This window comes from Prionailurus bengalensis, chromosome B4, assembly GCF_016509475.1.
Source record: "Prionailurus bengalensis isolate Pbe53 chromosome B4, Fcat_Pben_1.1_paternal_pri, whole genome shotgun sequence".
NCBI classification, from domain to species: Eukaryota; Metazoa; Chordata; class Mammalia; order Carnivora; family Felidae; genus Prionailurus; species Prionailurus bengalensis.
Window position 1 is genome coordinate 75,861,030 of NC_057358.1, and position 27,709 is coordinate 75,888,738.

The 27,709-nt window shown below is 38.2% G+C and overlaps 2 protein-coding genes across 2 annotated transcripts in view; both read right to left on the minus strand.

Moving 5' to 3' along the window:
• TUBA1B (tubulin alpha 1b) overlaps positions 1-27,709 on the minus strand; it is a 53,501-nt gene that overhangs the window by 13,328 nt on the left and 12,464 nt on the right. The gene's annotated exons all lie outside the window — the stretch shown is intronic.
• Positions 19,226-20,272, minus strand: LOC122472356 (high mobility group protein B1-like). Its single transcript, XM_043561808.1, is given in 1 exon segment — positions 19,226-20,272. A coding segment is annotated over 1 exon segment (642 nt). The 5' UTR covers positions 20,256-20,272; the 3' UTR covers positions 19,226-19,613.

A 27,709-nucleotide genomic window follows, 5' to 3' on the forward strand; every position in this document is an offset into this window, starting at 1 on the left:
GTCTATGTGACTAAGTTCTGGTGAATTGTTAGTGGAAGTTATTTTGTGGGGCTTCTGAGCTGGTATATGTTTTTAGCCCTTTCTTTCTCTCTCTCTCTCTCTCTCTTTTTTTTTTTTTTGCTTAGAATGTGGACATGATAATTGAAGTTCAACCATCTTACAACAATAAAGTGATCCTAAACCATTGCTAAGGATGGAGGAAGCTAGAATCTAGGTCCCTGATGACATTGTGGAGCTGCCAAACCAGCCCAGGATTGCCTACCTCTGGACTTTTCGTTATGGGAGAAAATAAAACAATTTAAGTCACACTGATCTTTTTCCTTTTTTTCATTTTCCTGGGATGTGTGTGTCTGTTATTTGAGGCTGATTAAAGTTACAACTGATGTGGTGGGATCTTGTGGAATTTTTCTTCTGTATTTATTTTTATTTTGTTTTTAAATTTTTTAATGTTTATTTTGTTTCTGAGGGACAAAGACACAAAGCATGAACAGGGGAGGGTGGAGAGAGAGGGAGACACAGAATCTGAAGTAGGCTCCAGGCTCTGAGCTGTCAGCACAGAGCCTGACGTGGGGCTCGAACCCATGAACCACAAGATCATGACCTGAGCCAAAGTTGGACGCTTAACCGACTGAGCCACCCAGACACTCCTCTTCTGCATTTATTTTTAAATTTTTTTATTTTCTGTTTTTTCAGTGAAATGAGAAGGGGAGGGTCACTGACTAAACGTGAGGATTGGGGAGAGAATGTGGGAGGTTTGAAGAGAGCAAATGTATAAAATAGTCATCTCTGAGAGTGGGAGAGTAAATTAACTAGGGAAATGTAGTAAAATTTGCAAGTATTGTTGAAGACATAGTAGATTTTTCAAATATTTGTGGTTGTAAATACAAAATGATTATCAGTCATCCTGGTAGTTTTTTTCTAGTCAGGACCAGCTGCTCAGATGAGGTATGAAATAGGTGGAGAATTGGATTTATCCAGGATTGGTGTTTTGCTGAAACTGCTGGATCACCATTTGTGAAATAGAAGACAAAGTAGATGTTAGCCACTGAAAAGATAATTGAATATCTGAATGGATTTTTTTTAATGTAAAAAAAAAAAACAACAATAGACTAGTTAAAAGTTCTCATGGTTCAAAAGTTGAAGAGATAAGCCAATGTACATTGAGAAGTTTTGCTTCCACCCTGTGATCTCTGATAGCTGGTTAAATGTTATTTCTGGGTGTGTCTGTAAAGTATTTCCAGAAGATATTAGCATTTGAATTGGTGGACTGAATAAAGCAGATGGCCCTCTCCAATGGGAATGGATGTCATTCAAAGCATTGAGGGCCTGGGGCACCTGGCTGGCTTAGTCAATAGAGCATGGGACTCAATCTCAGAGTAATGAGTTTGAGCCCTACTTGGATGTAGAGTTTACTTAAAAAACAAAACAAAAACAAAAACAAAAAAATGTTGAGGGCCTGAATAGAACAAAAAGACACAGGAAGTTTAAATTTACTCTCTCCCTGACTACATGAGCTGAGACATCAGTCTTCTGTCCTCAGTGTTCCTGATTCTCCGACTTCAGATCCAGACAGGAATCTACACCATTAGCTCTCCAACCTTTGAGTTACATGCCTGTCTTTTCTAGGTCTCTAGTTTGTAGATGATAGACAGTGGGGCTTCTCAGCCTCAATGATCATGTGAGCCAATACTTTATAATCTCAATGGATGGGTGGATGGATGGATGGGTAGATAGGTACGTACGTAGGTAGGTAGACAGATCCTATTGCTTCTCCTCTGGACAGCCTTGGCTAATACACAAGTCTCTGCTCATTCATCCCATTCCTCCCCACTAGCCCTATAGATAAGCATTTGTGTTTGTTGTGAATTCTGTCAATATTTCTTCATGAAAATATAAACAAATATTGACCTATTCTTATTTCGCCTTTTTTTCATGTTTCATTTTATTTTTTGAGAGATAGAGAAAGACAGAGTGCAAGCAGGGGAGGGGCAGAGAGAGAGGGAGACACAAAATCCAAAGCAGGCTCCAGGCTCTGAGCAGTTAGCACAGAGCCCAACGCAGGGCTCGAACCCACGAATGAAAGATCATGACCTGAGCCAAAGCTGGACACTCAACCAACTGAGCCACCGAGGCACCCCTATTTAACTCCTTTTTTATGCACAAAAGGGTAGCAAGCTATAGTGCATGCTGTTTTACACCTTGCTTTTTCACTTGTCAGTATATTCTGGATATCTTTCCATATCAACAACTCCTAGAAAGCATCTTCATTAGTTTTATTTTCTATTCCATCTATAGGGTGTCAATCCAAAATGAACAAGCCTTTTAGAATTTCTTCTTTTTTTAAAATTTTTTAATGTTTATTTTTGAGAGAGAGAGAGAGCAAGCAAGAGGGCGGCAGAGAAGGAGGGAGATACAGAATCCAAAAGCAGGCTCTAGGCTCTGAGCTGTCAGCACAGAGCCCAATGCGGGGCTCAAGCCCAAGGGCTGTGATATCGTGACTTGAGCTGAAGTCTGACACTCAACTGACGAAGCCACCCAGGGGCCCCTAGCCTTTTAGAATTTCAAAAAGTAAAGAAAGTTTTATTCGAGCCCACGTTAGTACAGATGCCTTGGAAACATGATCTTCATGGGGAAGAAACTGTTCCAAGAATGAGCAATTTTTATAGGGTTATATACTTTTTTTCATCTTATGAAAGCTCAAAGGATTATAGGTCTGCATATAGGCAGTAATCATGAGTTTTATCATAAAAGAATGCAGGGAGTAGCAGCATTGATGGTTATCTCAAGGACAAGATGATTTTCCTTTAGGCTACTCGTTCATGAAGCAGAGGTACAATGCATGCGTGGCAGGCCATAAATCAGGCTTTTGGTTTGAACAAAGTTTATGTACAATCATGCTGACTTAGAAAGAAATCTAAAATGGCTTCCCTTGTGTATCAGGCCTTTAGAGAGTTTTTCTCTCGTCAAAGTAGTCTGTTGTTATGGATGTATCATAATTTATTTAATGAATATTTGAAAGCAAGGCCTTTCTTTGGAAGAACTAGGTTTTGTTGAGGCTTTGTAGATAACAAGGGGCCAGTATAGCAGGACTTCGTGTTTAAAGATCATGCCAGGATCCATAGAATTGTGAAGAATGCATGATGATGGAAAAAAATCATTCTCCAAAAAGAAGGATTCAACCAACAGACAGGAAGTGGTGAATGTGAGAAATAAGGAAGAAATACCGAATAAAAACTGTGCTGTCTAATTAACCATAGGTTTACAACCTATTGGAAATATGTACGAACACTGCACCCCCCTCCCCCCCCACCCGCCCACCACCATGGAGTCCCAAACCCTTAGTCACTTCACTTCCTGGTTCTTCTTCCCCTCTCCCTTTTGTGGGCTTATTTTCTCAGGCTTTGCAATGAGCACACACCAAAGAACAAAGGGAGAAGGGACTGAAAGACTCTGTGTCACCTCAGGAAATGTATATTTGTTCCAATCAGACTACTTTTTGTCTTACATGGGCACAGGCAACATCTGGGTAAGGCTATAACCTCTGTAGTACTCAGCTAATGAGGAACCAGGGGAGGAACTTGCATACTAGGAGATAAATTGTCTGCTGTGACTGCCCTGAGTGTGCCTGCCTGTCAGACACCCAGGCTTGGAACAACGTTGATTAAAGCCTCTCTTCACTGTGCTCTGAGTCTCCATGTCCCTCCTTTGACTGGGTTGATGGGCTAATTTCTAATTAATTAATTAATACTACTCAGGCTATTGGCAGAGAGGTAGGAGCATTTGGAAAGTCTTATATGAAACATCAAGCAAAGATTGAGGCAGTTATGAGATTCAGGAAAAATAAAAGTTTGTATGAGAAAGGAAGTATCGTTATAGTGGACTACAGTAAAACCTTGGACTGCGAGTAACTTGTTCTGCGAGTGTTCTGCAAGACGAGCAAACATGTCTAATAAATTTTAACTTGATTGGGGCGCCTGGGTGGCGCAGTCGGTTAAGCGTCCGACTTCAGCCAGGTCACGATCTCGCGGTCCAGGAGTTCGAGCCCTGCGTCAGGCTCTGGGCTGATGGCTCAGAGCCTGGAGCCTGTTTCCGATTCTGTGTCTCCCTCTCTCTCTGCCCCTCCCCCGTTCATGCTCTGTCTCTCTCTGTCCCAAAAATAAATAAACGTTGAAAAAAAAATTTTTTTAACTTGATGAACAAGTGGTGTCTTGTAATACGAGTAGTATGTGACGCCAAATGTCACATGATTACAACTGAGCCTATGGTTTTTGAAATTCTCTTTGATATACGAGTGCTTTGGATTACAAGCATGTTTCCAAAATGAATTATGCTTGCAAACCAAGGTTTTAGTGTATTTGCTTCAGCAATGAATAATACTTGAATAACCACAATAATACAGGGTCACCTGGGTGGCTCAGTCAGTTAAGTGGCCGACCGCTCTTAATCTTAGCTCAGGTCATGATCTTACAGTTCACGGGCTGGAGCCCTGCACTGGGCTTTGTACCAAAAGTGCAGAGCCTGGTTGGGGTTCTCTCTCCCCCTCTCTCTCTGCCTCTCCACCACTTGTGCTCTCTCCCTCTCTCTCAAAATAAATAAACTTAAAACAATTTTTTTAATTAAAAATAAAAAGATTCTCATTCTCTCCCTGTACCTCTCCCCCCCACTCTCTCTCTAAAATAAAAAAAAAAAATTCTAATAATTGATACGTATTCTTTTTTGGAATTTTTGTATATATAGTCATTCTGTAAGATTATTTCTGACACCAAACACATGGTGTTTAACACACCAATTTTTGTTTTTAAGTAGGCTCCATGCTCAGCATGGAGCCCAACACAGGGCTTGAACTCATAACCCTGAGATCAAGACCTGAGCCAAGATCAAGAGTTGAACATTTAACTGTCTGAGCCACTGAGGCACCCCTCCACCCCAGTTTTTAATTCTCTGATACCACCTGGGTGTTTAGCATTCGATTCAGTTCTGACACTATGTGCAGTTAGTGCAGACCCCACCAGTGAAGGGCTCAATCACAAAAGACTGCCCCCACTTAAGGGAACAGTCGCAAGTCCCAATGTGCCACCTATACTTACACCCACCAACTATAAACTCAGGGGTTCCCATGACCCTTTCTCTCAGTTTCAATAATTTGCTAGAAGTACGGTTTCTTGATTTGCCTCTCTCTCTCTTTTTTCCCCTTTGCTCATTTGTTTTGTTTCTTAAATTCCACATATAAGTGAAACCATATGGTGTTTGTCTTTCTCTGACTGACTTATTTTGCTTAGCATTATACTGTCTAGCTCCATCCATGTCGTTGCAAATGGCAAGACTTCATTATTTTTTATGGCTAAATAATATTCCACTGTATGTGTATGCCACATCTTCTTTATCCATTCATCTATTGATGGACACTTGGGCTGCTTCCATAATTCAGCTGTTGTAAATAATGGTGCAAAAAAATAGGGGTGCATGTATCCCTCTGAATTAGTGTCTTTGTATTTTGGGGGTAAATACCCAGTAGTGTAATTACTGGATCATAGGTTAGTTCTATTTTTAACATTTTGAGGAACCTCCATACTCTGGAAAATTAGATTTTGAGGATGAAATGTTTTGATGCCTAAAATAAAGATTTGCTTTTCCTTCTGCCAGATGCCTGAGGGCACCACCTATCTAGGATGACTTTAAACTAAATTTATAGCTTTAGGGCTTTTGGAATATCCAAGTTATGTGGATTAGAGTTGCAAATTCATGTAAGAACTGGTTGTTTGGACATAGGTATTCTTGTCTGTTTGTTTTTCCTCTTTTTCCTGCTCACATCAAGGCAATTTTCATTGCAACTCTCTGGAAGAGGAGCTTGGAGTAGATTTAATTCTGACTCACCCTTGCACTAAGGGTTTAGTCCTTTGGAGTTCCAAATTTTTCTTTTTTCTTTTTTTTTTTTTAAGCAGGTGCTTCATTTATTATACTTCTTCTTTTGGGTAACCCTAGGCTTTACATTCCATTCTAACACTTAAAAGGCTGTAGAAAAAATGACATCAGAGTTCCATTTCCCCCGGGGCTTAAGGATTCCTTAAGGATTCCTATCTTATCAGCTTTTTGAAACTTTTAAAAAAATGGTTTTATCATTTTATCTAGCATTTTTAGTTTTTATTGGAAGGCACATCAAAATATCTAGTCCACCACATTTTGGAAAGTCAGTTTTATCTTATATGTTATTTTATTTTAAGTTTATTTATTTATTTTGAGAGGCGGGAGCAGAGGCAGGGCAGAGAGAGAGGGAAACAGAGGATCCACAGTGGGCTGCATGCTGACAGCAGAGAGCCCAATGTGGGTCTCAAACTCATGAACCTGAGCTGAAGTCAAATGCTTAACTGACTGAGTCCCCCAGATCCCCCAGTTTTCTCTTATCTTTTAAAAACTGATGATAGCAGGTATCAACTTAGATGTTTTTGGATTCCATTAGATGTAACAGAATGGTATAAGTTTTACTTTAAAATGTTGAAATTTAAAATGTTTAAATGTTAAAATTACATTCTTTTTTTTTTTTTTAATTTTTTTTTTTTTTTTTAACATTTATTTGTTTTTGAGACAGAGAGAGACAGAGCATGAACGGGGGAGGGGCAGAGAGAGAGGGAGACACAGAATCGGAAACAGGCTCCAGGCTCTGAGCCATCAGCCCAGAGCCCGACGCGGGGCTCGAACTCCGGACTGCGAGATCGTGACCTGGCTGAAGTCGGACGCTTAACCGACTGCGCCACCCAGGCGCCCCAAATTACATTCTTTTTTTAACCATTTAAACTAAATTTGAACAATTTTAGATACAACTTAAAGATGTCTGAAGAGGTACATAGTTTTAAAAAAAAATTAGGTCATACACAAGCAAAAATGTGAAGACTGCTGATGTAGAGAAATGGTCACATAAGTGAAAAAGAAGACATGTATGCCCATCTAACCTCATGGGTTTTTTTTTTTTTTAAATTTTCTTTAGTGTTTATTTTTGAGAGAGAGACAGAGTGTGAGTGGGGGAGGGGCAGACAGAGAGGGAGACACAATCTGCAGCAGCTCCAGGCTCTGAGCTGTCAGCACAGAGCCCACTGCAGGGCTCAAACCCACAAACCGTGAGATCATGACTTTAGCCAAAGTTGGACACTTAACCGACTGAGCCACCCAGGCGCCCCATGGCTTTAAGTATTATGTATAGGGGTGCCTGGGTGACTCAGTCGGTGAAGTGTCTGACTCTTGATCTCAGCTCAGGTCATGATCTCAGTTTCGTTGGTTGGAGCCCCACATTGGGCTCTGAGCTGACCACTTGGAGTCTGTTTGGGATTCTCCCTCTCTCTCTCTCTGCTCCTCCCACTGCTCCCAGTGTCTCTCAAAATAAATAAATAAACTTGAAAAAAAACAACAACATTATCTATATACTGGTGACTACCAAATGTATATATCTTACCCAGACCTTTCCCTTATTCCCTGAAGCACATATCCTACTCAACATCTCCAACAGGATGTCTAATAAGCATCCTAGATTTATCATGTCCCAAACAGGATTCTTGAATTCCACTTCCTCCTCACACTTAAATGCACACAACCTACTTCTTTCCTCTCCTAGTGTTCTCCCTCTGAGTAAATGTTATCTCTGTTCACCCAGTTGTGCTGGTCAAAGACCTTTGAGTTACTCTTGACTTCTCTCTTTTTTCAAATATTTTGTCTGGGGTGCTTGGGTGGCTCAGTCGGTTAAGCGTCCAGCTTCAGTTCAGATCATGATCTCGCAGTTCGTGTGTTCGAGCCCCACATGGGGCTCTGTGCTGACAGCTTGGAGCCTGGAACCTGCTTCAGATTCTGTGTCCCCCTCTCTCTCTGCCCCTCCCCCTCTTCAAGCTCTGTCTCTGTCTCTCAAAAATAAAAAATTTTGGGGCGCCTGGGTGGCTCAGTCGGTTAAGTGTCTGACTTCAGCTCAGGTCATGATCTCACAGTCTGTGAGTTTGAGCCCCACATCAGGCTCTGTGCTGACAGCTCAGAGCTTGGAGCCTGCCTCAGATTCTGTGTCTCCCTCTCTCTCTGCCCCTCCCCTGCTCATGCTCTGTCTCTCTCTGTCTCAAAAATAAATAAAAACATTTAAAAAATTTAAAAAAATAAAAAATAAAAAATTTTTTAAAAAATTAAAAAAAATAGTTCATCTAATACATCAGCAAATCTGTGAGCTATACCTAAAAAATATATCCTGAATTGTTTGCCATCTCTCTCCCAGACACAGAAATAGTCTACTTAACTGTTCTCCCTGTTTTTATTCTTTTTTTTTTTTTTTAATTTTTTTTTCAACGTTTATTTATTTTTGGGACAGAGAGAGACAGAGCATGAACGGGGGAGGGGCAGAGAGAGAGGGAGACACAGAATCGGAAACAGGCTCCAGGCTCTGAGCCATCAGCCCAGAGCCTGATGCGGGGCTCGAACTCCCGGACCGCGAAATCACGACCTGGCTGAAGTCGGACGCTTAACCGACTGCGCCACTCAGGCGCCCCGCTGTTTTTATTCTTATAGGCTGCTTTTAAAAGTGATCCTTTAAAAAAAAATTTTGGGGTGGCTCAGTTGGTTGAGCATCCAACTCTTGATTTCAGTTCAGGTCATGATCCCAGGGTCATGGGATCAAGCCCCGTGTCGGGCTCCATGTTGAATGTGGAGCCTGCCTGTGATTCTCTCTCTCTCTCCTCTGCCCCTCTCCCCAACTTGTGTGCCCTCTCTCTCTAAAATAAACAAAATGAAAAATAAAATAAAAATATAATTTTGATCATGCCTACTCTGGAGGGCATTCTTAGAATAACATCCAAATTCTTACATTCTTCTAAAAGGTTCTTCATGATTTGGCTCCTGGCTACCTCTCTGGCTTCATCTTATGTTATTTCCCCCCACTCCCTCATCCACTTCAACTGCATTGGCCTTTGTACTATACCTCAAACACAGTAAGTGTGCTACTTTGCCTCCAGACTCTCCACTCGTGGTTCCCTTTGCCTAGTTTCCTTTTCCCCCAGATATTCATTTCTTCATTTCCTTAAAGTTTCTTTTTCAATATTATCACCCCAAAGAGGACTTGACCTTTCTTTATAAAATAGTATGCTCTATCCCTTCTTTCCCCCCTTAACTTGCTTCTTTTTTCCTCTTAGCACATTTATTATTTATTTGCTTAATTTCTGTCTCCCACTGGAATATAAATTCTAAAAGGGGAAGATCTTGGAATACTGGGGTGGCTCAGTTTGGTTAAGCATCTGACTCTTGATTTCAGCTCAGGTTGTGATCTCATGGTTGGTGAGTTTGAGCCCCACATTGGGCTCTGCACTGACAGCATGGAGCCTGCATGGGATTCTCTGTCTCTCTCTCTCTCTCTCTCTCTCTCTCTCTCTAAAATAAATAAACTTAAACAAATAAATAAAAGGGGAGGATCTTGTCTGTTTTATTCACAGCCTTAGCCCCAGAGTCTTATGTAGTAGGTGGTGAATAAGTATGGTTTTTTTTATTTAATGTTTTTTATTTATTTTTATTTTTTAATATGAAATTTATTGTCAAATTGGTTTCCATACAACACCCAGTGCTCATCCCAACAAGTACCCTCCTCAATGCCCATCACCCACCCTCCCTTCCCTCCCACCCCCTCATCAACCCTCAGTTTATTCTCAGTTTTTAAGAGTCTCTTATGGTTTGCCTCCTTCCCTCTCTGTAACTTTTTTTTCCCCCTTTTCCCTCCCCCACGGTCTTCTGTTAAGTTTCTCAGGATCCACATAAGAGTGAAAACATATGGTATCTGTCTTTCTCTGTATGACTTATTTCACTCAGCATAACACTCTTCAGTTCCATCCGTGTTGCTACAAAAGGCCATATTTCATTCTTTCTCATTGCCAAGTAGTATTCCATTGAATATATATACCATAATTTCTTTATCCATTCATCAGTGATGGACATTTAGGCTCTTTCCATAATTTGGCTATTGTTGAAAGTGCTGCTATAAACACTGGGGTACAAGTGCCCTTATATATGAGTACCCCTGTATCCCTTGGGTAAATTCCTAGCAGTGCTATTGCTGGGTCATAGGGTAGATCTATTTTTAATTTTTTGAGGAAGCTCCACACTGTTTTCCAGAGCGGCTGCAGCAGTTTGCATTCCCACCAACAGTGCAAGAAGGTTCCCATTTCTCCACATCCTCGCCAGCATCTATAGTCTCCTGATTTGTTCATTTTAGCCACTCTGACTGGTGTGAGGTGGTATCTGAGTGTGGTTTTGATTTGTATTTCCCTGATGAGGAGTGACGTTGAGCATCTTTACATGTGCCTGTTGGCCATCTGGATGTCTTCTTTAGAGAAGTGTCTATTCATGTGTTCTGCCCATTTCTTCACAGGATTATTTGTTTTTCTTGTGTGGAGTTTGGTGAGTTCTTTATAGATTTTGGATACTAGCCCTTTGTAGTCCAATATGTCATTTGCAACTATTGTCTCCCATTCTGTTGGTTGCCTTTCAGTTTTGTTGATTGTTTCCTTTGCAGTGCGAAACTTTTTATTTTCATGAGGTCCCAATAGTTCATTTTTGCTATAATTCCCTTGCCTTTGGAGATGTGTCAAGTAAGAAATTGCTGTGGCTGAGGTCAGAGAGGTTTTTTCCTGCTTTCTCCGCTAGGGTTTTGATGGTTTCTTGTCTCACATTCAGGTCCTTTATCCATTTTGAGTTTATTTTTGTGAATGGTATAAGAAAGTGGTCTAGTTTCATTCTTCTGCATGGTGCTGTCCAGGTCTCCCAGCACCATTTGTTAAAGAGACTGTCTTTTTTCCATTGGATATTCTTTCCTGCTTTGTCAAAGATTAGTTGGCCATACTTTTGTGGGTCCAATTCTGGAGTCTCTATTCTATTCCATTGGTCTATGTGTCTGTTTTTGTGCCAATACCATGCTGTCTTGATGATTACAGCTTTGTAGTAAGGGATTGTGATGCCTCCCGCTTTGGTCTTGAATAAGAGTTGAATGTAGAGGAGCACCTGGTTGGCTTAGTCATGGGAAACGAGCCCCACATGGGAACAGCATGGAAACTGCTTGGGATTCTCTCTCTTTCTGTCTCTCTGCCCCTCACCTGCATGCTCACGTGAGTGTGTCCATGTGTGCACACTCTTTCTCAAAATAAATAAATAAACTTAAAAAAATAAAAGAATTAGGGGCTTCTGGGTGGCTCAGTTGGTAAGTGTCTGACTTCAGCTCAGGGCGTGATTTCATAGTTCATGAGTTCAAGCCCCTCATCAGGCTCTTAAATGTAGAACTGTGTATCCTCAAATGCCTACCATAGGTCTATTTACAGATATGTTTGTTGTTGAAAAGATACTAAATGGATGAATGGATATAGTGTCAGTCATGTACTTTATTGTTTCCTTTTGTATGGGAAGATTACATTTTGCATCATGTAAGGACTAGTTTCTTTTCATTTTGGTGAGCTTTGAGATAGCAACCCAAGTTATCGATCTTTTCCTTTTTTCTCTTTTAAGTTTATTTATTTTTAGTAATTGCTACAATCAATGTGGGGCTCAAACACATGATCCTGATATCAAGCGCTGTATGCTTTTCTGACTGAGCCAGCCAGGTGCTCCCAGGTTATCTATCTTAATCTTCAGCACCTCAAATGACTCTCTAGGGTCTCTGTCCCACAATTTCTAACAATGAGGAAAATGGTTGCAGAGAAAGCCTTCCCAGTGAAATATTTATCTATTTATTTATTTAAAAAATTTTTTAATTTTTATTTATTTTTGAGAGAGACAGAGCACGAGCAGGGGAGGGGCAGAGAGAGGGGGAGACACAGAATCTGAGGCAGGCTCCAGGATCTGAGCTGTCAGCACAGAGCCTGACGTGGGGCCCGAACTCATGAACCGCGAGATCGTGACCTGAGCTGAAGTCAGACACTTAACTGACTGAGCCACGTAGGCGCCTCCCAGTGAAAAATTTAAAAGGCCAATAATTTACTTTTTAGATTTTTAGAGTGTGGAATTTTTTGTTTTGTTTTGTTTTGTTTTTTGTTTTTGCCTTCCAAATGAATTCAAATGTCCTTGAGCCACTTTTCTTGCCTATGCTATGATCATTTTGGTCCTACAGAAAATATTATATAGTGATTTCATCTTGTGAAATGGAATTACTTGTCATTTTGGCACAATCCAGGTTCAGGAATTAATTCTTGTGTTTACTGTCAAATAATGCTCATTTCCACATGATAGGAAAAAACAAATAATTAAAAAATCCAGTAAAAATACCAATCACATTATCTAACATAATTACACATAAGTATTAAACTTGGTAACTTAGAAAGAATAGCAATTATGTTGGGTCAGTAGTAAAGAATGCTGATTTTACCTCTGGTGTTCTTGAAGGGAGAATAAGCTATTAAAAATGGATGAGAAGCTGGTAATTTTGAAGTACTCATTCAAGTTAAATTATCATTAATAAAAGTTTAAAACAATATTAATTTATATATGAAGGAAGAGGGGGAACCTGGGTGGCTCAGTTGGTTAAACGTCAAGACTCTTGATTTTAGCTCAGGTCATGATCTCACAGTTTGTGAGATTGAGCCCCACGTGGGATTCCTCCACACTCACAGCAATTCTCTCTCTCCTCTCTCTGTCGCCCCTCCCCCCATATTCACTCTCTCTCAAAATAAATAAATAAGCTTAATATATATATATGGAGGAAGAGAATGTTCTGTACAGTTTTTTTGGGAGAATTATCTAAGAATGGTTTTTCTTTTCTTTTTAAAATTATATTATATTATATTATATTATATTATATTATATTATATTATATTATATTATTTACGTTTCAAAGTAGGCTCTATGCCTAACGTGGGGCTTGAACTCACAACCCTGAGATCAAGGGTCACATGTTCTGCTGACTGAGCCAGCCAGGTACCCCTAAGAAAGGGTTTTCTTTAAAATTAATGAAATCTATAACTCCCTGACTATACTCACTTCAATACCCCTGAAACCATAAACTGAGACTTATGAAATATGTATCACTGAAGCCATGTAAGTTATGAAGAATGTTGGCATATATTTAATCAACCAACATATGATTCTATAGGGGAAGCAGGCAGATTTTTTGCTTCTCTCTCTCTCTCTCTCGCTCTCTCTCTCTCTCTCTCTCTCTCTCTCTGTCCCTCTCTGTACGTGTGTATATGTGTATATGGAAGAAAATTGTGCTGTGTTTAAATTTCCCCTCTGGCAGAAGTTAAGGTTCAGAATATTAAGTAAGGATTCTTTAAAAGTTAACTCTCTCGGGGTGCCTGGGTGGCTGGCTTAGTCAGTTGAGTGTCCAACTTCAGCTCAGGTCATGATCTCTCAGTATGTGAGTTTGAACCCCACATCAGGCTCTCTGCTGTCACAGAACCTGCTTCAGATCCTCTGTCCCCCTCTCTCTCTGCTCCTCCCCCACTTGCACTCTCTCTGTCTCTCAAAAAATAAGTAAACATTTATAAATAAGTAAATAAATAAATAAAGTTAACTCTTCTTCTTTTAAACAAATTAGAAACATAACTTGTCCTTTTTAACTTATTCTACAGAGGGTTGTCTTAATGCTATTCTCTATTGCGGCCACAGAATAAGATGTTCTACTTAATAATAAACCCAAAGGGGAAAAAGTCCCTGCATCTTATCACAGATCTAAAAAGCCATCCCAGTGGAATAAGCAAACTGGGTCCCCAGTGAGTATAGAGAGTATGTTGTGTGTGAAGCACACAAGTGTTTCTTCAATCAAGTTAAGACCAAGCAAAAGTAAGAAACCTTGCCTACCAACATGGGATAGAGATTTAGTGGTCCTAAAATAAAAAAAACATGGAGATGGGGCAGAAAATTTAAATTGGAGATCCACTAAGAATTTAAAAGTTTTTGTTTCTGTATGACAAATAAATCTCTCTTCAAAATCTTGAAAAAGAACTGAGAGACTTGAATTATAATTACTTCTTTTTTCTAACAATAGATAATATTGCAGTTGAAATCATAGAATAACTACAAAACATTGTTGAAAGAAATCAAAGACAATCTAAATAAATAGATATTTCATGTTTAAGGATTGGAAGACTTAATATTATTAAGATGGCAATATTTCCCAGGTTGATAAATAGATATATTGTAATCCCTATCAAAATCCCCAGCTGGCTTCTTTCCAGAAATTAGAAAACTGGTCCTAAAGTTCATATGAAAATTCAAGAAACCTAGAGTAGCCAAAACAATCTTGAAAAAGAACAAAGTTAGAGGACTCATGCTTCCTGATTTAAAAACTTTCTGAAAAGCAACAATAATCATGACTGTGCAGTGCTAGTGTAACAATAGATATAACAGATTAATGGAATGGAATTGAGAGTCCAGAAATAATCTTTAACATTTTAGTTAATTAATTGTTTGACAAGGGTGCCAAGACAAATCATTTAGGAAAGAAGTTTTTTCAACATAGAGTGCTAGAACAAGTAGATATTCATATGAGAAAGAATAAAATTGGATCCTTTCCTCACACATACATAAAAATATGTATAAAAACACATAAAATACTTAAAAAATACATTAAAAAACTCAAAATGGATCATACACCTAATGTAATACATAAAACTATAAAACTTACAAGAAAATGTAGAAGTAAATCTTTATGACCTTGGGTTAGGCAAAGCCTTCTTAGAAATGATGCCCAAGGTATAAACAACAAAAGAAAAAAATAGATAAATTAGACTTCATCACAATTTAAAACATCTGTGCTTCAAAAGACACTATCAAGAAAGTGTAAAGACAGCCCACAGAATTGGAGAAAATATTTGCAAATCAAAAATATTATTACATACTTGTGTCTAGAATACATCAAGAACTGTTACAACTAAAAAATAGAAGACAATATAATTTAAAAATGGGCAAAAAATTGGGCAAAGAGTCTGAATATACATTTCTCCATAGAAGATACACAAATGACCAATAAGCACATGGAATGGTGCTCAACATTATTAGCCATCAGGGAAATGCAAATCAAAACCCAGCGAGATACCATACCACACCATTAGGATGATTACAATAAAAAAAATGGTAATAACAAGTTTTGGAAAAATTGGGGTCTCATACACTACTGAAAGGAATGTAAATGGTGTGACCAATTTGGAAAAAGCATATATGAGAACATATAGCCACACAAAAACTTACACCTATGTTCATAGCAGCTGTAATGGGGGGAAATACTTTTTTTTCTACCCTTCTAGGTTCTTGGCTAGGGCTCTGTAACAAAAGACAGATTAACAAGAGAAAAAAATAGAAGTTAACTGGGACACCTGGGTGGCTCAGTCAGTTAAGCATCAGACTCTTGATCTATGCTCAGGTCATGATCTCATGGGATCAATCCCTGAATCAGGTTCTGAGCTGACGGCACAGAGCCTGCTTGGGATTCTCTCTCTCTCTCTCTCTCTCTCTCTCTCTCTCTCTCTCTCTCTGTCTCTCCCCCTACCCCATGCTCTCTTTCTTTCTCAAAATAAATAAATAAACTTGAAAAATAAAAGGTTACTAGCATGTCTATCTCATATATACATGGGAGAAACTCAGGCATAATAACTCAAAGGTTTGGCTAAAGCATGGGCTTATACAGCATCATAGCAAGGAAACAATAAATCTTTAGAGAAGTGAGAAGACAAAAGAAAAGAATCGTGAGTCTCTAGGGGTAGCACATTGTAAATATAAGCGGGCCTAATGGAAGATAACCGAGCTGGTCAGTAAGGTTTTGGTGTGTGCTCTCTTGTACTGTTTCTGGGCTGATAAATGTCTAGGGTTGTCAATGATTAATTGATATCTTGCTTTTAGGCAAATAGGGAAAGGACAGAGAGGTTTTTTGTTTTTGTTTTTGCTTTGTTTTGATCTGCTTCTCAATTGCCTTCAGTTCAAAACAATCATTGTGTGAAAGTGGTATGTTTTGGGGTAGCAAATTCTGCTATCCTTCACAGCATTATTCATAGTAGCCAAAAAGTGGAAACAATCCAAATGTCCATCAACTGATGAATGGATAAAGAGAATGTTGTATATCCACACAATTGATGTTTATTTGGCAGTAAAAATAAATGAAGTATTGATACATACTATAACATAGATGAACCTTGAAAACATGCTAAGTGAAAGAAGCTGCATATTGTATGATTCAATTTACATGAAATGTCCAGAATAGGCAAATCCACAGAAACAGAAAAATACGGATTAGTGTTTGCCATGGGCTGGGGGTGAAGGGGTGGTAATTGAATGAGGAATAACTGCTAACAGGTACAGAAGTTTTGGGGGTTTTTTTGTAGCATGATGAATGATGAAAATGTTTGGAATTAGGTGGTGGTAATGGTTGCAAAACCTGGTGACTATATTTAAACATTTAAATTATACACTAAAAGATGAATTTTATGGTATATGAATTATATATCAATGAACAATACAGGGGCGCCTGGGTGGCTTAGTCGGCTGAGCGGCCGACTTTGGCTCAGGTCATGATCTCGCGGTCTGTGGGTTCGAGCCCCGCGTCGGGCTCTGTGCTGACAGCTCAGAGCCTGGAGCCTGTTTTGGATTCTGTGTCTCCCTCTCTCTGACCTTCCCCCGTTCATGCTCTGTCTCTCTCTGTCTCAAAAATAAATAAACGTTAAAAAAATTTTTTTTTAATGAACAATACAAAGAAATTGCTATATTTGAAAATTTCATGCCCTCCTAGTGTTTCCTGTAACAATTTGGATCACTGAAATGGAAATATTTACAAAATATATCTAGTTAAGTTGATTTTTTTTTTTAAATAAAGGAGCCAGTTACAAATGCCTACATGCTTTATGATGCCATTTATATGAAATGTCCAGAACAGGACAATATATAGAGACAGAAAATAGATTAGTGGTTGCCTAGGTTGCAGAGTTTCTTTTGGGGAGGTGATGAAAATGTTGTAAAATTGATTATGGTGATGGTTACACAACTCTGAATATATTAAACACCAGTGATTTGTATACTTTATTTATTTATTTTGTACACATTATTTTTTAAAGCATTTTTTTTTTAGTTTTTTAAGTTTATTTATTTGTTTTAGAGAGAGAACAAGCAGGGGAGTGGCAGAGAGAGGGGAGAGAGAGAATCCCAAACAGGCTCTGCACTATCAGCACAGAGCCCCTCTCTGGGGCTCTATCCCTCTAACCATGAGATTATGACCTGAGCGCTGAGATCAAGAGGCAGATGTTTAACTGGCCGAGGCACCCAGGCACGCCAATCATAAAATCTTAAAAAAAAAAAAAAAAAAAAAAAAGCTTCCTGACCCATTGCCACAAAGTGATTTATAGAATAATGATTTGGAGAGGTTCTTAACTGGAAGTGGCATCTAGAACATGGTAACATCAACTATAAATAGACTTGTAAAACTAATAGAATGCATCATTAAGGAATATCCTGTATTTTTTGACACCCAGCCTATGTATCCACTATAAACAGGTTTTATTTTTTTATTTTTTCCTTTATTATTATTATTATTTTTTTTTTTTTTAACTAGGCTCCACACCCAATGTGGAACTTGAACTCATGATAGGAACTCCTGACCCTGAGATTAAGAATCGTATTGTTCTACCGACTGAGCCAGCTAGGTGACCCTATAAACAGGCTTTTAAGTTCAAACCAGAGAAATTCCTTCATTCTTTTTAAACATTTCCCATTTCCTTTGTTCTATCTACTCATTCTAGAAAATTCAGACAACTTAGAAAGTTGTAGTGGAAGTAAATTTACTTGAAATCCTGTCATTATTAAAAATACTGTTAACATTTGATAAAGATCCTTGTAGACATCTATTTAGTATAAACATATACTAAATAGTAAATGCTAAATATTTACTATTTTATGTGAGTGGATTTACACTATATATATTGTGGAAAAACAAGACTTGGCATTGTATTTGGTTATGAGTCTGTTAGAGGCATTTCTTTTACTTACTTATAATTTGCAAGCCTTCCAAGAGAAAACTAGATCCAAGATCTATAATTGGATCTAACTAGAGAATTTATACAATATAGTTAATTGATAAAATTAATATAAAGCTAGTAAGATCATCTTAATAGCTTATTTGATTAATGCACACACAATTTGTGAACTAGTAAAAATCCAATAATAGGCATATCTATGATTCTCTTTAATTCTGGAAATCATAAAGATTTTGCAGTTAGCCTTAAGTCTTGGAGTTAAGGGGCCACATTCCAGAATGGTAAAGACAGACTCTGTAACATAAAAGTTTGACAAATAATAATAATAATAATAATAATAATAATAATAATAATCCATATCTCTTTACATGATCTGTCAAGAAAACATAACAGAGAGAAAATATGTATCATGGAGAACAGAAATAACCAAATTTAATCTTACTCAAGTCTTTCACCTTAGCCTGATTAGCCAGATAAAAAGGATCTGTATTTACCTTCCTGATATTCTTATCTTTCAGGTTTCTTATAAATACAGAGAAAAACAATTTATAGCCTAATGTCTATATAAACAAAGTGCCTTCATGATGTTTACCCAAGCTTTAGAAGGATCAGAAGGCCTGCCCTAGAAGCAAACACCTGCAGCACTTTCTTTGTCCCATAGTGCCACTATTCCCTGTGTTGTATAAAATGGTCAGCAAGGACTTTTATTCATTCCATATTTTATTATTTATATATTTTTTTATTTAAAAAATTTTTTTAGTGTTTATTTTTGAGAGACAGAGACACAGAGCGCGAACAGGGGAAGGGCAGAGAGAGAAGGAGACACAGAATCCGAAGCAGGCTCCAAGCTGTCAGCACAGAGCCAGCCTGGGGGTTCAAACTCACAAACTGCGAGATCATGACCTGAGTTGAAGTTGGACGCTTAACCAACTGAGCCACCCAGGTGCCCCTTATTCATTCCATATTTTGAAAATCCTCTAGTATGGTGCCGTATGTGATATATGTTCTGTGTTAAGTGCGTACTTAGATAACATGTACACATGCATACACATACAGAGACTTTTGTGATTTTGATTGAAATTATATTGAATCTATAGGTCATTTTGAGAAGAACTGACATTTTTATGAGAGAACTCTTCCAATCCACAGACTAAGTATATAATTCCATTTATTTAGGTATGATTTAGTGTTTTTCTTTTTTTTTAATAAAAAAATTGTATTTACTTAGAAGCATTCAGAATGTCAACAAAACAGCTGCAACTTTTTTTTTTTTTTTGCAATTACAGAGTGGTATTCAGTTAACAGAACAACAATTATTTCGTATAAGCTGCATCAGAGACAACTGAAGATGAAAAAACTACCATCCCCATATATAACTAATTTGTGCTGTGCACCAACAAGAACCTGCCTTAAATTTCCATGCCAATTTACAACCCCCATACTGTACCAGGCAAGGTTAGTGGCTATTGGAAATACCACCGGGACAGGGCTATCTAAAGACACATTTGGTAGTGTGTTAACTATACAAAAAAAGACACTGCACAGTTTAAAAACAAATCTTACACAGCCTTACATTTCAATTTTTTTCTTTAAAAGGAGTGAGTTGTGTGCAGGGGGGTTAAATGCTTTATAGACAAAAAAAAAAAAAACTGCACTACAACCAACTTATTCATCATCATCATCTTCTTCTTCATCTTTTTCATCTTCCTCCTCTTCCTCATCCTCTTCATCTTCCTCATCCTCCTCCTCTTCCTTCTTTTTCTTGCTTTTTTGAGCCTTGACGACTCCCTTTTTTGCTGCGTCAGGCTTTCCTTTAGCTCGGTATGCAGCAATATCCTTTTCATATTTTTCCTTCAGCTTCGCAGCCTTCTTCTCATAAGGCTGCTTGTCATCTGCAGCGGTGTTATTCCACATCTCTCCCAGTTTCTTTGCAACATCACCAATGGATAGGCCAGGATGTTCTCCTTTGATTTTTGGACGATACTCAGAACAAAACAAGAAAAAGGCCGAAGGAGGCCTCTTGGGTGCATTGGGATCCTTGAACTTCTTTTTTGTTTCCCCTTTAGGAGGGATATAAGTTTTCATTTCTCTTTCATAACGGGCCTTGTCCGCCTTTGCCATGTCTTTAAACTTTCCTTTCTCTTTAGCAGACATGGTCTTCCACCTCCCTGAGCACTTCTTAGAAAACTCTGAGAAGTTGACTGAAGCATCTGGGTGCTTCTTCTTGTGCTCCTCTCAGCAAGTTTGCACAAAGAATGCATATGATGACATTTTGCCTCTCGGCTTCTTAGGATCTCCTTTGCCCATGTTTAATTATTTTCTTTGCCAAGAAAGTTTTTCTGATCCTTCTTGAATTGTACTCTCCAAGTGCCCTGTCCTCCTCCTGAAGGTTCTGATTTAGTGTTTTTCAATAAAGTTTCATTAAAGTATGTCTTGAACAATTTGGGTAATTTTATTCATAGGCATGTTATATGTTTTTTGATACTATTATGAATGATATCCTTTTTAAGTTAAAATTTCCAATTACTTTTGGTATATAAAAATGCAGCTGATTTTTGTATAACTTTGTATCCAGCAATCTATATTACATTTTAAAGTATCACCTTTTCTCCATCTGTCCTCTTTTCCTGCTATTACTTGCATACTAGGTCTCCTGGATCTATGTCTAAGTCTTATATTTTCCATTATGATTTCTGTTTGTATTTCAGCTCTTTGCTTTGAAATAGCTCTTCTGCTCAACTTTCCAGTCACTAGTTCAGATCTTGCCAGTAAATATTCTCTCCTTCAATTCATCTGCATTTTTTCCCTGAGAGATCGTAGTTTTCATTCCAGAAATTCTTTGTTTTTATCTGCTCTCATAATCTTTACATGTAAGCTCTTATTCATCAGAATTTATCTTCATATTTATTGCTCTTTTTATTGCTCGAAATCTCTTTTTGCATAACTGTGCTTCCATTTGGGATCCTTTTCCTTTTGGTAGAACTCCCTTTGGGGTTCCTTTAATAAAGATCTGCTGCTGGCAAGTTTTCTGTTTTTGTTTGTGTGAAAATATATTAATTTGGCTTCATTTCTGAAGAACTTTTTTATACTGAGTATAAAATTCTAGTTTGGCAGTTATTATCTTACAACACTTTGTACATATCATTCCATTATCTTTTGGCTTCCATCAATTTGTTGAGAAGCTACCTATTAGCTTTATTGTTCTTTTGAAGGTATGTCCCTCTACTAACCCCCTCCCCCATGACTTCTTTTAAGATTTTATCTTTATCTTTGGTTTTTAGCAACTTCACTATGATATGCCTGAAGTATGCTTTTCTTTGTATTTGTTCTGCTTGAGTTCAGAGAATTTCTTATATTTGTGACTCTGGTTCCTTCACTACTTTTGGAAATATTTTGGTTATTTTCTCTTCAAATAGTGTTTCTATCCCATTGTCTCCCTCTTCTGGTCCTCTAATCAGCTATATATCAAAGATTTTATTTTTTACAGTCTTATGTGTATTTTATGTTCTTTTCTCTATTTTCCTCTTTTCTCCCCCCTTATCGTCACTCTGGATAATTTCTTCTGACCTATCTTCTAGTTCGCTAGTTAGCTCTTTGTGTCCAATGTGCTGTTAAGCCCCATTGAATTTTTAAATGTGATTATTTTTCAGTTCTAGAATTTTCATTTAATATTTTATACAGTTTCCTCTGCTGAATTTCTCTATCTTGTCATTTAACTTCTTAAACCTATTCATTATGGTTGCTTTATTTATTTATCTATTTATCTATCTATCTATTTATTTATTTATTTATTTATTTATTTATTTCGGAATTTTCTACACTCAGTGTGGGGCTCAAACTCATGACCCTGAGATCAAGAGTCACATGCTCTACTGACTGAGCCAGTCAGGTGCCCCTCATTATGGTTATTTTAAAGTACATGTCTGATAATTCCAATATCTGACTCTTCTATGGATCCTTTTCTGCTTCAGTTTTTGTCATTTGATCTTGTTTGTGGAATACTGGTATTTTTTGTTTAATACTGAAAGTGGTTTATGAAAAATTAAAGAGATAATTTGAGTCCCTGGATGGTGTTATATTTCTGCAGCAAGAGGTTACTTTTGCTTCTGGAAGTCAGTTAGGGTAAGATTAGACCATCTTAATCAAACCAGGGATTGAGTTGATGAGAAGCTGAGCTTTAGTATTTACAAGGGCTGGTATCTTTTAATGTATAGGCGTTTGGGAGTCCCAACTAAAAGTAAAGGGGGGAAGGCACCTGGGTGGCTTAGTCAGTTAAGCGACTGACTTCAGCTCGAGTCATGATCTCACGGTTTGTGAGTTTGAGCCCCGTGTCGGGCTCTGTGCTGACAGCTCGGAGCCTGGAGCCTGCTTCAGATTCTGTCTCCCTTTCTCTCTTCCTCTCCCCCACTCATGCTCAGTCTCTCTCTCTCTCTCTCTCAAAAATAAACATTTAAAAAAATTTAAAAAAATATACAAGGGGGAAGTGGAGTTCCTTTATCTTGGTGGGTCCTGAGCAGTTTTCCCCCCAAGCTCTGTAAGACTACAGGAAGACCAGTTCTCAGCCTTTTAGCTTCTGCTTTCTGCTCAGCTTCTTAGCCTCTCATTACTACTGTTGAATCAGTAATGCCTTTAAGGGAAAAGAGACATTTAATGTCAGGTTTACCTCTTTGTACTTCAGAAGTCTGAGATTTTAGCTCCTCAGTTGGCTTGGTAGCTCTCTGATTCCTGTGAATAGATTTTTACATTTTTAACTTTGTTCATATTTTCTGATTGTTTTTTGCTGCAGGGTTGGCCTGCAACAAGATACTCCACCATTACTGACAGCAGAATGCCCTAGAGAATAAAAATAAGACAATTGAAGAAGAACAGGGATACTCAGCCTACCTTGAGTTATTTGCTTTTTTGTAAATATTGTATCAGTGTCAGCAAAGATGATTTTCTTTTCTTTTCTTTTTTTTAAGATTTTGTTTTTAAGTAATCTCTACATCCAACGTGGGGCTTGAATTCACAACCCTGAGATCAAGAGTCACATGTTCTACTGGCTGAGCCAGCCAAGTGCCCCAAATATGATTTCTTTTCTTTTCTTTTTTATGTTTATTTATTTTTGAGAGAGAGCACGAGCAGGGGAGGGGCAGAGAGAAAGGGGGACAGAGGATCTGAAGTAGGCTCTGTGCTAACAGCAGCAAGCCCGATGTGGGGCTCAAACTCACGAACCTTGAGATCATGACCTGAGCCAAAGTCGTATACTCAACTGACTGAGCCACCCAGGCACTCCCCAAATATGATTTTCTATTTACCTTTGAGATGCTTGAATTTCAAGGGTATCAAGTGAATTTTTCATTTAAAATTTATCTTAAAAAATTTTTCTTAATGTTTATTTTTGAGAGAGAGAGACAGAGTGCAAGTGGAGGAGGGGCAGAGAGAGAGGGAGACATAGAATTTGAAGCAGGCTCCAGGCTCTGAGCTGTCAGCAGAGCCCGACATGGGGCTCAATCTCATGAACTGTGAGATCATGACCTGAGCTGAAGTTGGATGCTTAACCGACTGAGCCACCCAAGTGCCCCTAAAATTGATCCCCTTATTGATATTTTTTCCACTATAGCCACTGTTTCTTTATTATTTTCCCTACCACCTCCTTCATAACTCTGGGAGTCTTCCAATTTTGCTTAGACAAGACACGTCTAAATTATCCCATCAAATTGTATCTGCATCTCCAGGTGACAAAATAATGCTTACTCTCTCCCTTCAGCTCTAGAGAATAAGGCAATAATCACTGAAACTGAGTGAAAACATGTCATAGCTTTATTTCTCAATCCTAAATCTCAAGTTAATCTTGTTAGTTTTTATGCAATTCTAATACTAGCTTGATAGTTATCTTTATAACAGATTTTCATGTGGCTAACAAGCCTACAACAATTTCCTATACCCTAGAAATGGCCTGTACTATATGATCTTGCCCCCTCTAGCCAAGGTTGACCGACCCACAGGAAAAAACTCTAACCCAGACTGGGCCAATGAGATCCTAACTCCCAGTAATCTGACATTTGCAACAATTAAATACAGAGATACAATTTTTACAGCTGAGTAATTATGATACACAGCCTCTAAGATGGCCCCCATTGTTCCCCTTCTAGTATTCATGTCCTTATGTAATTCTTTCTCCTTGACTATAGGCTGGATCTACTGATTTTTCTAATAGACTATAGCAAAAATAATAAGATATCACTTTAAGGTTAGGTTACAAAAAGACTGTGGCTTCTGTTTTGGGGGTTCTCTCTTGCTTTCCTTCTAATTTGTTCTGAGGGAATCCAGTTGCCATGTTGTGTATTGCCCTTTGAAGAGGCCCATGTGTTAAGGAACTACAGGTCTCCAGGCAACAGGCAGCAAAGAACTGAGGCCCTCAACTGAACAGCAAGGAACTGAGGCTCTCAAAATAGGTACTGAATTCTGCTAACAACCAGAGGAATAGCTGGGAAGTGAATCCTCCCTCAGTCGAGCCTTCATATTGACTGCATCCCTGGCCAACAGGATGGCTGAAACCTTATGAGAGATCTTAAGTCAGAGGGACCCAGCTTGGCTGCACCCATATTTCTGATCCTTACATAATCTCTCCAAGTGCTTGTTGCTCTAGTCTTTCCAGTGTAGCATTCAAATCATCTTTCTTAGTTCTCACCTCATTTTTCTCATCATTGAGGGTTTCCTCACAAGTTTTGGCCTTTAACTCATTTGGTCTGCTTTCTGGGAAATTGTCACTGGGGTGGGCCTTTCTGTGATATGCTGCAGCAAGGATTCCTGAGAATGCCACCCAGAATCCTTGGTTTTGCCCCCCTCTCCAGGTCTGACCTTGCACGTATTGGCCTTCAGCATCCTGGACACTTGAAAGAGCTGTTGCTTCCCTAAATAATGCCAACACGGGAGTCAGACAGACTGCCTAGCAGGCCTCCACCTAGGTACCTGATACATTCTCTTTGAACTGTTTCTGAGTACCTGGCCTGATCTCTTCAAGCTCTTTTTTCCAAGGTTATTAGCTTCTCTTTGTCACAGTATCTTGTACCCTTCTGATTTATTACATCTTTTACTGGATTAGAACTAATGGTCTACAGTACTGTTATTTTTACCAGATAGAAGCAATGCTATGTCTTAGTCATTTTTATCTGGACTCTATGGGGACAGGCTCTAACTCAGTTTCAGATCACACTCACTTCCCACTGTGGCTGTGCTACTTATGATGGTAGTTGAATACATCTGGCTGGTTCATGTATGCAACTACTTTCTTTCTTTCTTTTTTTTTTTTTTACCATATTTTGTTATGTTGAATTTTGGGTCTGCTTTTGTTCATTTCTTCTTGTATAACTTTTGTGTGTATATTTTCGCATGTTTTTTGTGAAGAGTTTTGGTCTAGCTCTAAAATACTACCTAAACTTACTTCAGAACAGAAGAGGAATGGTCCAGTAAGTTTTCTCATTTTTCACCTTAGGATGTCAGTCCCTTTAGATTGTTAAGCATATGACCTTTTATTTAATTGCCAAATCCAATACCTTTACTCTACTTACAGAGGTCAAAGATTGTATCTTAAGCACACTGCTGTTAAAACTATCAAAAACACTGAAAAAAGGAATATTTATGAGGTGTTCCCTAAATAATCTTCAGCTTTTAATTTTTCTAGTAGTTTTAATCACTTTAGAGAATCTGATGAAAACTGTATTCCCCCCCCCCAGATGTGTGTGTAAGCCTTGTTTCAGTTATCTGTTGCTACTTATCATACCACCCCAAAACTTACTGACTTAAAACAGTTGTTCATTTTTTCTCATGATTACATGGGTCATGGACGGTTGCTGTGTTTCATGTGGTGTTATCTGGCTCATTCACATAGTTGCATTCAGCCGGATCGCATCTGGGGCTAGAATATCTAGGATAGTCGCATTTACGTGTCTGGGGTCTTTGTGGCGGCTATTGGGTGGGGTGCCCTGGTTGTTTTCCATATGACCTCTCTGAGGGAAAACAAGCTGCCAGGCTTCTTAAGAGATTGACCTGGATCTGGCACAGATTCCTTCTGTCACATTCTATTAATCAGCTCAATCATAAGTCCAATGAAGATTTAAGGAGAGAGGAATAGGCTTTATTTCTTGATAGGAGAAATATCATGTACCTATAGAAATGAGAGAAATGGTTAGAAATTTGAAAATGCTCATGGTAGATTTGTCTTTGATTTCATATTCAAAAGGCAATGAATCTAATTCACTGTATCAATAGAATTAAAAAAAAACATGACTATCTCAACAGATGCATGCAGAAAGAGAATTTGACAAAATCTAACATCCATTTATTAAAAAACCTCCAAACTTTCAGCAGACTAGGAATAGAAGGAAACTTCAGCAATCCAATAATGCATATCTATGAAGGGTGCCTGGGTGGCTCAGTAAGTTAAGCATCGGACCCTTGATTTTGGCTTGGGTCAGGATCTCACAATTCGTAATATCAGGCCCCACATCAGGCTCCATGCTGATAGCACGGAGCCTGCTTGGGATACTCTCTCTCCCTCTCTCTCATTTTCATTCTCTCGTTCTCTCTCAAAATAAACTTTAAAAAGAAAGAACATCTGTGAAAAACTGAAAACTGACATCGTACTCAATCATGAAATATTTAACACTCCCTAAGATTGGAAACAAGACAAGGATATCTGTTTTCACCCCTCTAGTCATCAAGAATGAACTCCTGCTTTTGATACTCTAAATTCTGTCTCTCAATTAAGCTAGATCGTCAAAGGCCAACTTGCCTGGACTGCACTGTATAAACTCAGGGTAGGATCACTTTTTTTTTTTTTTTGCTAGAATGTGCCCTGGTGTGATGCCACAGTCTATATTAAAAGATAATATAAATGACTTAGCAGTATGCTTATATAAACTACTGGTGGGAGTGAAAATTCACATTATCAAATAGAATCTGGCAGCACATTAGAAGAATACTCACCATAACCAAAATTTTTGTACTGGAAAATGCAATGATGAACCAACATTAGGAAAGCTTTTAAAATAATTCATCATAATATGTTCAAGAAGAAAAATCATGTCAATCTCCAAATATTACTGAAAAGACATTTAATAAAATTCAACATCCTTTCTGATATTCTTAACATGTAAATAATATAAAATTCTTACCTTGATATATATTTTTCCATATATTGATAAACTTATAATATTTTTTGTTTATAATGTCTCAAGGCCAAAAGCTACATTCCAATTAAAGACAGAAAAAGGATAGGGTAAGTATTGTTATTTTTTACTTTTTAATTGAAGGAATTACTACACAGAGGAGAATTATAAAATTCATATGATAGTCTCAAGACTCAAGACTAAAATATTTACTGTCAATTTTTGATTTTTTACATTAAAAATGTTTAATTATTTATTTATTTTGAGAGAGAGAGTGTGAGTAGGGGAGGGGCAGACAGAGAGAGAGGGAGACACAGAATCCAAAGTGAGCTCCAGGCTCTGAGCTGTCAGCACAGAGCCCAACGTGGGGCTCGAACTTACGAACCTTTAGAGCATGACCTGAGCCGAAGTTGGATGCTGAACCGACTGAGCTACCCAGATACCCCTAATTTTTTACATTTTAATTATCTCAAGATTCTTAGAACCTCAGAGATTGAAGAGTAGTTAAAAATGTTTTACGGAATGCAAACTGGTGCAGCCACTCAGGAAAATAGTATGGAGTTTCCTCAAAAAATTAAAAATAGAACTATCCTATGACCTAGCCATTGT